A 12471-nucleotide genomic window follows, 5' to 3' on the forward strand; every position below is an offset into this window, starting at 1 on the left:
TGAGCCCAAGGGCTGGAATTTATATGCCCTCTAAAAAGGTGGGTGGACCAAGACTCAACGATCATGTAGGGCTCTTTTTTATTTTCTTAGTAGTGCAGGATAAGGCAGGAAGGTTTAGATTTTCCTTAATGTTTGTTTATTTATTGTTTTAGTTTGTAAACTGTGATTGACTACACACTCCAGTACAGTAGGTGGCGGCATGCACCTCTAACGGTTGTTTGCGGACCGCCATAACACCCTAAACGAAGAAACCGTAGTAAACGAAAGTGTACAGTGACCAAGAGCAATTTAATTGTTGTTAGACGTTTAACACCCTGGAACTCAAAATAAGATTAATTTGACCGCACAGTATCACATACTTACTCCCGGTATTCTTTAAATTTCATTGGAGACGACTTGGTTGATAGATGTTATCTAGGTAATGCTAGCTAGCTGCTAACAATGGCTAACTGTATGGTTTTTCACACTCAAATGGCATCCATCATGGAGGTGCTAGCGAATGCAGCCGTGGCTGAGATCTGTAAACTCGTAGACGACGACTATGCAGTGTTTCGTTTGGAAATAACTCAAAGCCAGAAAGAAAACAAGGCAATGCGGAGGAAACTACAGCAACTAGAAATTAAGGTGGCACGGGACCGAGCAGACAGGACAATGCGAGAGCGCGTCCTCGCCAGTCATCCTAGTAATGTCAAGATCCTCGACCGATACAGAGGAAAGGCTAAAGGTACATTTTGTCGGAGGCTGCACGGTGTGTCTCCTTTCATATAGAGCTCAGTGCTTGTCGCCCCGTTCCCCTCTGCATGTGTTCAGATGTGTTACCCAGAATTTGGTCTTGGTCTGTTTTTGGATAGTATGCAATAATTCCCCATCTTGCTCGTAGACACTATCATATTCTAACCACATTCTTGATTTATTGCATTTCCAAATATTTACTAAATGAAAACAATGTGATGCATTGAACATAATACATCAATCAATAAATAGTATATCAAGAAGTTATAAGAAGTGTTACCTTACATCCTTGCCAATTCTAGACAGTGTCAATAGAATACAATATACCTAACCACCTCTTTTCCTCCAATCACTCTCAGGTGAAGGACATCTCACTGGAGGCCACAGAAGCTTTGTGAAACCAGCAGGACAAAATACATGGAGAGATGACCAACCAATTACTGTTGATGAGGGGATAGGAAACTCAACCCAGCATGTTATCACGATAGAGGTTAGTGTTATATAAAACATGAGTTACTTTGTAAATCAAATGTAGACAGTTTATTTCAGTAGCTTCCATGTACATCCTTATTTATCTGCCATAGGGGAGCTTTTGAGACTTCCCTATGCCATTGTTATACAATTCAACCCATGTACCTGTAATAACCTCCTCTCTTCTTGTGTCAGTCTGCAGATGCAGGTCCTGGGGTCAAGCAGGAGAGGTCTGAAGGAGAGGAGGACCCACGGCACAGCAGAGACATCCAGACTGGACCGCCCCCTGTAGCTACGGAGAACCCCACCACCGCCCAAGAGCAGTCCAGGACCCAACGCAGCTTTATGGAGGTCAGTGGAACGCTGAACACCATCCTCAAGTCAGAGACAGACACCGAGACTTTAACGGGGATAAACCGACTGGGCTGTCCACCTGCAGAGCATTTACTTTACGGCAACCTCAGCCCGAGGACTGTTCTGTCCCATCGGGACTCAGGTGACACTTTACAGACTGACGATGATCCATCGTGTTCATACACTACAGAGACAGAGATGATACCTGGTGACATGCCTGTGGTATTAGATACACAGACTAATCCAATGAGAGGGAACTGGAACCAGTACAGTAGTAGTGTATACTCTGAACGGTGCCGAGATAAGAAAGGGGAGGGTCTGGTCATAGATGAGGTGACTGTGAAAGTGGAGGGCGACGTTTCTCTGACATGGAATGCATACGAAACTCACTTAGGAGAAGGACACTCGCAGGGCAGCACCAGTGACTTTTTAGACTACAGAGAAAGCTTAGAGACGAATCTAAATGTCGCGACCCACTCCCCTTTACACGCGTTCAAGGTTCAGGACCCATTATCCATGTCGATGGGGCCTTCCAATTCACACAGGGAACAAAAGGCCAAGGCGCGGGGAGGGGGAGCCACCTCAGGCAATAGTAAAGAGAAACGGTTCCTCTGCATGTTCTGTAACAAAGGCTTCCGCTGCCCCCAGAAGGTGGACATCCACCAGAGGGTTCACACAGGGGTGAAACCCTTCAGCTGTACCCAGTGTCACATGCACTTCGCCCAGGCATGCACCCTGAAAAGGCACCAGAGGGTCCACACAGGGGAGAAACCCTTCAGCTGTACCCAGTGTCACATGTGCTTCGCCCAGGCTGGTGACCTGAAGAGGCACCAGAGGGTCCACACGGGAGAGAGGCCTTTCGCCTGTGCGCACTGCGGGAAGAGGTTCTCAGAGAAGAGCTACCTCAGGTTACACGAGCAGAAAAAACACTCCACTCTATAACAAACACTTATATCAAAAGACAAAGATTAACTTTAGTTGTCATCAGAAAATATCCACAGATGCATTTGGATATTCCTGGGTAGAATATTACATCCAGACATTGCGTTAAGGAATACTGTATATACAGTCCCTACAGTGCATTTGGAAAGTATTCAGACCCCTTGACTTTTTCCACATATTGTTACATTACAGCCTTATTCTAAAATTGATGAAATAATTTCCCCCCCTCAATCTACACACAATACCCATAATGGCAAAGCAAAAAAACATGTTTTTAGACATTTTTGCAAATATATTAAAAATCAACTGAAATATCACATTTTACATAAGTATTCAGACCCTTTACTCAGTACTTTGTTAAACACCTTTGGCAGCAATTACAGCTTCAAGTCTTCTTGGGTATGACGCTATAAGCTTGGCACACCTGTATTTGGGGAGTTTCTCCGATACTTCTCTGCAGATCCACTCAAGCGCTGTCAGGTTGGATGGGGAGCATCGCTGCACAGCTATTTTCAGGTCTCTCCAGAGATGTTAGATCGGGTTCAAGTCCAGGCTCTGGCTGGGCCACTTAAGGACATTGAGACTTGTCCCAAAGCAACTCCTGCGTTGTCCTGTTGGAATGTGAACCTTCACCCCCAGTCTGAGGTCCTGAGCGCTGTGGAGCAGGTTTTCATCAAGGATCTCTGTGCTTTGCTCTTTTCATCTTTCCCTCGATCCTGACTAGACTCCCAGTCCCTGCTGCTGAAAAATGGTGCCAGGTTTTCTCCAGACGTAATGCTTGGCATTCAGGACAAAGACTTCAATCTTGGTTTCATCAGACCAGAGAATCTTGTTTCTAGAGTCCTTTAGGTGCATTTTGGCAAACTCCAAGCAGGCTGTCATGTACATTTTACTGAGGAGTGGCTTCCGTCTGGCCACTCTACTATAAAAGGCATGATTGGTGGAGTGCTGCAGAGATGGTTGTCCTTCTGGAAGGTTCTCCCATCTCCACAGAGGAACTCTGGAGCTCTGTCAGAGTGACCATCGCGTTCTTGGTCACCTCCTTGACCAAGGCCCTTCTCCCCTGATTGCTCAGTTTGGCTGGGTGGCCAGCTCTAGGAAGAGTCTTGGTGGTTCCAAACTCCTTCCATTTAAGAATTAGGGAGCCCACTGTGTTCTTGGGGACTTTCAATGCTGCAGACATTTTTTGGTACCTTTCCCCAGATCTGTGCCTCGTAACAATCCTGTCTCGGAGCGCTACGGACAATTCCTTTGACCTCATTGCTTGGTTTTTGCTCTGACATGCACTGTCAACTGTGGGACCTTATATAGACAGTTGTGTCCCTTTCCAAATCATGTCCAATCAATTGAATTTACCACAGGTGGACTCCAAGTTGTAGAAACATCAAAGATGATCAATGGAAACAGGATGCAACTGAGCTGAATTTYSRRKYYYMWWRSMAARGGKYYKRAWWAWTWWKKWAAWWAAGGTATGTTTTTTTATTTTTAATACATTTGCTAAAACGGTTTTTGCTTTGTCATTATGGAGTATTGTGTGTAGATTGAGGATTTATTTTTTTAATACATTTTAGAATAAGGCTGTAACGTAACAGTGTAAAGTCAAGGGGTCTGAATACTTTCCAAAGGCACTGTAGCTCCTTTCATATTTCCTTTGATCCTGACCAGTGGTGGAAAAAGGAGAAGTTATACGTGAGTATAAGTAAAGATACCTTAATAGAAAATGACTCAAGTAAAAGTGAGTCACCCAGTAAAATACTACTTGAGTAAGTCTAAAAGTATTTGGTTTTAAATATACTTAAGTATTGATCATTTCTTATTCCTTAAATTATGCAAACCAGACAGCACAAGGTTGTTTTTTAATTTTATTTATGGAGAGCCAGGGACACACTACAAACAAAGCATTTGTGTTTAGTGCATCTGCCAGATCAGAGGCAGTAGGGATGACCAGGGATGTTCTCTTGATAAGTGTGTGAATTAGACTATTTTCCTGTCAAAATGTACTTTTGGGTGTCAGGGAAAATGTATGGAGAAAAAAGTACATTATTTTCTTCACGAATGTAGTAAAGTAAAAGTTGTCAAATATAATTAGTAAAGTACAGATGTTTCGTGTAGGTTTATCCTGGGGTGACGTTTTGATAACCATGTAAATCTCTCTCGGACAAGGTGAATTTGATCAATATATTCAGCTCTATTTACTCTGATTCTAAAATGCTAATTAGCATCAAAGTAGACATTCAAGACTACAAATCGCTGCAAAGCCATCTCTAGCTGACACCTTTGCTAACTGGTTTGTGTCAATTTAAAACTTGCAGAAGACAGTTCACAGAATTGTCAATTTTAAAGAAATGTAGCCAATTTATATTATACAGGCGAATATATTGATAAGTCACCTTGTCCTCGAGATTTACACCATTATCAAAACGTCACTCCAAGGTAAGCCTACATGAAACACAGTCCTTATTTTAAGTGTTTCTTAAATCCCCTATGGGACAAATGAATGGTGGAAAAACAATTGGAAGAAGTTCCTTGTTTGACCGCTAGGTTATATGGGTATTATGACTCATACTATGGTACTCTGTATGGAACTGGATGAGGTGAACTGAGGAAAGAATGAGTATGATGACGCAAAGTAGATGATTGTGATGGTTGGTGTGATGGTGTCTGTAAAAATGCTTCAATGATGAAGAGTGAAAACCTTATGTTGTTTGATGCTGGTGTTTTATGAGGGAATTATAGTGCCTTAATTCATGTTTACTTGACATGAAGTAGTGAAGATGTGTGTAATGTTAAACCTTTTCCAAAGTATTCAACAATTCATTTTATCAAAGCGAGGGTACCAGATTTACAGAAAATGTAGTGTTACCATAGTGAGAAAAGTTATTCTACTTGTCACAGGTATAGTTTTGTGCAATAAAAGTACATTGTGAGTGTACAGTATGACCATGTTGTTGAAATTGAATACAAAATTGACTGACTTGTTATTTTTTGTGTCATTGCAGTGACTGAGTTTTGTATATCAGTCAAACCAAAACATACTTAATTCTTGAATCCACACGTGGATTTGTCCAGTTTTGCTGGCGGGAGAGCCAGGACCTCTGACGTGGCCGGTCACAAACCCAGGACCCTGGATCAGGAGCTTCCGTCCCAAGTTGGAACCAGGATCTCATTAAATACTGTTGAAGTAATATAGCTACAGGTTTATCTGCCTCACCTAAAGCCTATTCTGGTGGGAAGCTGCTATAGACCACCAAGTGCAAACAGTCAGTATCTGGATAACATGTGAAATGCTTGTTAATGATTGTGATAACAGAGAGGTATTTTCTGGGTGATTTAAATCTTGACTGGCTTTCAYCAAGCTGCCCACTCAAGAAAAAGCTTCAGACTGTAACCAGTGCCGGCAACATGGTTCAGGTTATCAGTCAACCTACCAGGGTAGTTACAAACAGCACAGGAATGAAATCAACATGTATTGATCACATCTTTACTAAATGCTGCAGAAATTTGCTTGAAAGCAGTATCCAGATCCATCGGATGTAGTGATCACAATATAGTAGCCATATCTAGGAAAACCAAAGTTCCTGAAGGCTGGGCCTAATATAGTGCATAAGAGGTCATACAATACGTTTTGTAGTGATTCCTATGTTATTAATGTAAAGAATATCTGTTGGTCCGTGGTGTGTAATGAGGAGCAGACAAGACACTGCACTTGACATATTTAAGAAGTTGCTTATTCCAGTTGCTAATCAGCATGCACCCATTAAGAAAATGACTAAAAACTTAAATCCCCATGGTTTGATGAGGAATTGAAAAATTGTATGGTTGAGAGGGATGAGGCAAGAGGAACGGCAAATAAGTCTGGCTGCACAACCGATTGGCAAGCTTATTGAGAAATCTTGTGACTAAATTGAATAAAAAGAAGAAACTACACTATGAAACAAAGATGAATGATAGTAAAATAGCTGACCAATCAGTCTGTTACCAACCTTTAAACTTTTTGAAAAAAATTGTGTTTGACCAGATATAATGCTATTTTACAGTAAACAAATTGACAAACTTTCAGCATGCTTATAGAGAAGGACATTCAACAACATCACTTACACAAATGACTGATGATTGGCTGAGAGAAATTGGTGACAAGATTGTGGGGGCTGTTTTGTTAGACTTGAGTGCGGCTTTTGACATTATCGATCATAGTCTGCTGCTGGAAAAACTTGTTAGGGTTTTACACCCCATGCTATATTGTGGATAAAGAGTTACCGGTCTATCAGAACACAGAGGGTGCTCTTTAATGGAAGCCTCTCCAACATAATCCAGGTAGAATCAGGAAGTCCTTAACTAATGGGGCTAGACAGCTTCCTTTTTTCAATCTTTACTAATGAATTGCCACTGGCTTTGAAGAAAGCCAGAGTGTCTATGTATGCGGATGACTCAACACTATACATGTCAGCTACTACAGTGACTGAAATGACTGCAACACTTAAGAGTTGCAGTTAGTTTCAGAGTGGGTGGCAAGGAATAAGTTAGTCCTAAATATTTCTAAAACTAAAATCATTGTATTTGGGACAAATCATTCTCTAAACCTGAACTAAATCCTGTAATAAATCATGTGGAAATTGAGCAAATTGAGGTGACTAAACTGCTTGGAGTAACCCTGTATTGTAAACTGTCATGGTCAAAACATATTTATACAACAGGAGCTAAGATGGGGAGAAGTATGTCCATAATAAAGTGCTGCTCTACCTTAACAGCACTATCAACAAGGCAGGTCCTAGTTTTGTCACACCTGAACTACTGTTCAGTCGTGTGGTCAGGTGCCACAAAAAGGACTTAGGTTCAGAACAGGGCCGCATGGCTGGCCCTTGGATGTACACAGAGAGCTAATAGTAATAATATGCATGTCAATTTCTCCTGGCTCAAGGAGGAGGAGAGATTGACTTCATCACTACTTGTATTTATGAGAGATATTGACATGTTGAATGTACCGAGCTGTCTGTTTCAACTACTGGTGCACAGCTTGGACACCCATGCATACCCCACAAGACATGTCACAAGAGGTCTCAATCCCCAAGTCCAGAACAGACTATGGAAGGAGCACAATACAACATAGAGCCATGACTACATGGAACTATATTCCACATCAAGTAACTCATGCAAGCAGTAAAATTCAAATTTAAAAATTGATGTAAAAAAAACAACACCTTATGCAACAGCAGGGACTATGAAGCAACAAACATAGGCACAGACATACACACACAATAACATACGCACTATACACACACATACACATGGATTTTGTACTGTAGATATGTGGTAGTTGTGGAGTAGGGGCCTAAGGGCAGTGTGTTATGAAAACTGTAAATGTATTGTAATGATTTTAAAATTGTATAAACTGCCTTAATTTCGCTGGAACTCAGGAAGAGTATCTGCATGGGGATCCATAATAAATACAGATACAAACCATGAGGGACAGAGACGCCACCACCACACAGAACAAAACCAATGGACAGGTGGGCTGAACAACCTCAGTCCTGGTGGTCATCAGATAGACAGTCAGGGATCCAGTCTGCAGCCCAGACCCTTCTCTTCACAGTCTCAGTGCAGGGATGGAGCAGGACCTGGGGCTGATAGAGATATATCCTCCTGTTCCTATGATACAAACACCACAGTATCCATGATGAACAGAGCAGGTCACCCTGGGATTCAACCTTCACAGGGAGTGGTGAGTGGAACCCCCTGGTGGTAGTCTTTCAGGAAGTGCATAGTGGCTCAGTTCATAGAAGGGCTTGGACCTGGGTCTAGCTTTCCTCAGCTACCTCATGGTTACTGCACCGATACAGAATGTCAGGATGGGCGTTCACCACGAGGTACCTAGCCGATAACACAACACAACACACAATCCCAACACCCAAACAACGGCTAGAGGTCAAGGAGGGAGCTCAAAGATTAACCACCTGAGGGTGGTGGCTCCTGCTTCTACCTCCTCTGGTGTCATTGGGTCACAACGTTGGAGGCGGAGCATTAGGACGGACGCAGACAAGCCGTACGCCTGCMCCACGTGTGGGAAGCGCTTTACTTAGGCAAACTATGGGAAGAAGCTACAGACCGTTCACAAGGGCAAACAATGTTACAAGAGCTTCTCCTTCCTGCTTAACCTTACCAGACATGGGAGTGTCCACAATGGGAAGAAACCGTAGCATTGTGGCTTTAGCTGACATATTTTAGTCATCATGTGAAGTGTCTTAGGGTAAGAGGGTTTTTTGGATGACTAAATCCCTCAGTTGAGCATCTGGGTATGCTGTATTTCTCACATGATACAGACTTGTTGTTTGGTGTGCTGGCATAGCCAAAACACTCATTGACGTGTAACACTATATTTCCCCTCTAAATTTTGTTTTGCCTATGTTCTATTCATAACAATTATAAATGTCTCTCTTTTTTATAACACCTTTATATTATAACATCCCTCCCCTCGACATTATTTGGCATAATCAGGTGGTACCTGTTCCTTTATGTACTATAAATAGGTGATCAAATTTGTTATTGAATGAGAATTCATGTTGTCCTTTTGATGGGTTGACCTTTAATTTGCTTGTATATTATTTAGAATTAAAATTGTCCTTGGCTTCCTTCAAACGTATAGGTTTCTGTCCTTGCCACCGATGGGAGAAATTATTTTTCAGTCATTTATGGTAATTTTTCTAAACAAGTCTGCTCTGAGCTTAAAAGATACCAGAGAGTGCGAGGCTAAATCTGTTGAYGAAAATAAGCCCACAAAGTGAGACATTTTTGTATGGAGTTCAATTCTTCTTTTATTCCTTGTGTTACCATTTTATTTTTAAACTGCATCGTTGGGAAGGGCTCATAAGCAAGCATTTCACAGTAAAGTATACACCAGTTGTTTTGGCAAATGCCACAAATAAAACTGATGAGTGTTGGATTCGGTCAACAACAAAAAATGTAATTGCTAATTTGCTACATGAGGCTTATTTGAGTGAATATCAGTTTCGTAATTGTTACGAATGCACTGATAGGTGGACACACGTGGCATTTCGGCAATTTACTCAAAAACTACATTAAATTGGAGTTGTGCCTGTTGTCATAGAGATACAGTTGAAGTCGGAAGTTTACATACACTTAGGTTGGAGTCATTAAAACCCGTTTTTCAACCACTCCCCAAATTTCTTGTTAACAAACTATAGTTTTGGCAAGTCAGTTAGGACATCTACTTTGTGTATGACAGAAGTAATTTTTCCAAAAATKATTTACAGACAGATCATTTCACTTATAATTAACTGTATCACAATTCCAGTGTGTCAGAAGTTTACATACCCTAAGTTGACTGTGCCTTTAAACAGCTTGGAAAATTCCAGAAAATTATGTCATGGCTTTAGAAGCTTCTGATAGGCTAATTGACATCACTAGAGTCAGTTGGAAGTGTACCTGTGGACATATTTCAGTGCCTCTTTGCTTGACATCATGGGAAAATCAAAAGAACACGCAAATTGTAGACCTCCACAACTCTGGCTCATCCTTGGGAGCAATTTCCAAACGCCTGAAGGTACCACGTTCATCTGTACAAACAATAGTACGCAAGTATAAACACCATGGGACCACGCAGCCATCATACCGCTCAGGAAGGAGACGAGTTCTGTCTCCTAGAGATGAACGTACTTTGGTGCGAAAAGTGCAAATCAATCCCAGAACAACTGCAAAGGACCTTGTGAAGATGCTGGAGGAAACAGGTAAGAAAGTATCTATATCCACAGTAAAACAGGTCCTATATCGACATCACATGAAAGGCCGCTCAGCAATGAAGAAGCCACTGCTCCAAAACCGCCATAAAAAAAGCCAGACTATGGTTTGCAACTGCACATGGGGACAAAGATCGTACTTTTTGGAGAAATGTCCTCTGGAAAAAGGGGGATGCTTGCAAGCCGAAGAACACCATCTCAACCGTAAAGCACGGGGGTGGCAGCATCATGTTGTGGGGATGCTTTGCTGCAGGAGGGACTGGTGCACTTCACAAAATAGATGGCATCATGAGGCAGGGAAAATKATGCGACTATATTGAAGCAACATCTCAAAACATCAGTCCGGAAGTTAAGCTTGGTCACAAATGGGTTTTCCAAAAGGACAATGACCCCAAGCATACTTCCAAAGTTGTGGCAAAATGGCTTAAGGACAAAGTCAAGGTATTGGAGTGACCATCACAAAACCCTGACCTCAATCCTATAGAAAATGTGTGGGCAGAACTGAAAAAGCGTGTGCGAACAAGGAGGCCTACAAACCTGACTCAGTTACACTAGCTCTGTCAGGAGGAATGGGCCAAAATTCACCCAACTTATTGTGGGAAGCTTGTGGAAGGCTACCCGAAACATTTGACCCAAGTTAAACAATTTAAAGGCAATGCTACCAAATACTAATTGAATGTATGTAAACTTATGACCCACTGGGAATGTGATGAAAGAAATAAAAGCTGAAAGAAATAATTCTCTCTACTATTATTCTGACATTTCACATTCTTAAAATAAAGTGGTAATCCTAACTGACATAAGACAGGGACTTTTTACTAGGATTAAATGTCAGGAATTGTGAAACTGAGTTTAAATGTATTTGGCTAAGGTGTATGTAAACTTCCGACTTCAACTGTAGATGATAGAGAACTCATCATGGATATAATCCATTTTAGCATAGACATTGCCATTGAAGGCTTCCACCATTTTATAGTAGTCAACTGGGTGGGGATTCTTATGCGTTGGGAGCAATCAGCCAATAAAGAAGAAAATTGACTACTTTAAAAATGGAGATAGCTTCAATGGTACTGTCATAGACTGTATAAATATGCCCATACTGTCAGACACAAAGAGGATACCACGTTCAAAACAACTGGGAACTCTGAAATCTAAAGAGAACTGAGAAAAAAGAAAAAAAAACGGTCATCCATCTTGGAATTCCAAGACATGATTTGACAGTCCCCCCCCCAGAGTTCCCAGTTGTCTTGAAAGCACCATCAGTACTCTCTTGTTTTTTATTTTATTATTTGTGTACTTGTTTGACATTTTACTGCATTGTTAGGAGCTAATAACATAAGCATTTCGCTGCACTTGCTATATCATTTACTAAATTGTGTACACGAACAATTACATTTTGATCTCTCTCGTTGGCCTGTTGTTCCCACTTGCATCGGCCCTCACATTAGCTAGACTGTTCCCGCCTGATCTCACCTCCTCCCGCCTGCCTTCCATCTTTAAAGGACAAGTCTTTCCATTTTTAGAGAGGTCACTTGAATATCTTGCCAATATAATAGAAAATGGTTTAAGAGCTTTGGTGTGTAATGTAATAGCAGAACCTTATTTCCAGTGGTGTAAAGTACTTAAGTAAAAAATATCTGTACTTTACCAGTTCTATTTTTGACAACTTTTACTCCACTATATTCCTAAAGAAAATATGTACTTTTTACTCCCATACATTTTACCTGACATCAAAAAGTACTCCTTACATTTAGAATTCTCAGGCAGGACAGCAATATGGTCCAATTCATGCACCTATCAATATAAGGCATTGTCATCCCTACTGCCTCCAATCTGGCGGAATCATTAAACACAAATACTGCATTTGTCAATTATGTCTGAATGTTGGTGCGCCCCTGTCTGTCCATAAATAAAAAATAACAAGAAAGTCGTGCTGTCTGGTTTGCTTAATATAAGAAATTTGATGTATAGCATTTTCTTTTTACTTTTACTAAAAAGTATGACAATTGAGTACTTTTTCCACCACTGTACATCTAAAACCAGATACTTTTACTCAATTAGTATTCAACTGGGTGACTTTTACAAATGACTTTTATCATTTTCTATTAAGGTGTATTTACCTTTACTCAAGTATAACAAGTGAGTACTTTTTCCACCACTGCATATTTTAAGAACAGCGCAAATACCATTTTTTATTTTTATTTAGCCACACCCTTTGAGC

At 41.0% G+C, this 12471-nt stretch overlaps 1 protein-coding gene across 1 annotated transcript; it reads left to right on the forward strand.

Moving 5' to 3' along the window:
- The first annotated feature begins 243 nt into the window (after window positions 1-243).
- On the forward strand, window positions 244-6713 carry LOC111958387 (uncharacterized). The gene is made up of 3 exons (XM_023979643.2): window positions 244-724; window positions 1092-1222; window positions 1399-6713. The coding sequence occupies exons 1-3, from the start codon at window positions 442-444 to the stop codon at window positions 2497-2499; spliced, it is 1515 nt and encodes a 504-aa protein (XP_023835411.2). The 5' UTR covers window positions 244-441; the 3' UTR covers window positions 2500-6713.
- Window positions 6714-12471: the final 5758 nt, after the last annotated feature.

This window comes from Salvelinus sp. IW2-2015, linkage group LG34 (assembly GCF_002910315.2).
Source record: "Salvelinus sp. IW2-2015 linkage group LG34, ASM291031v2, whole genome shotgun sequence".
NCBI classification, from domain to species: Eukaryota; Metazoa; Chordata; class Actinopteri; order Salmoniformes; family Salmonidae; genus Salvelinus; species Salvelinus sp. IW2-2015.

Excerpts from the sequence above, each read along its gene's own strand:
- LOC111958387 (XM_023979643.2), top strand. The coding sequence starts at position 442 with ATGGCTAACTGTATGGTTTTTCACACTCAAATGGCATCCATCATGGAG. Across the intron at positions 725-1,091 it reads ATACAGAGGAAAGGCTAAAG|GTGAAGGACATCTCACTGGA; the intron begins GTACATTTTGTC and ends AATCACTCTCAG. Across the intron at positions 1,223-1,398 it reads AGCATGTTATCACGATAGAG|TCTGCAGATGCAGGTCCTGG; the intron begins GTTAGTGTTATA and ends TTCTTGTGTCAG.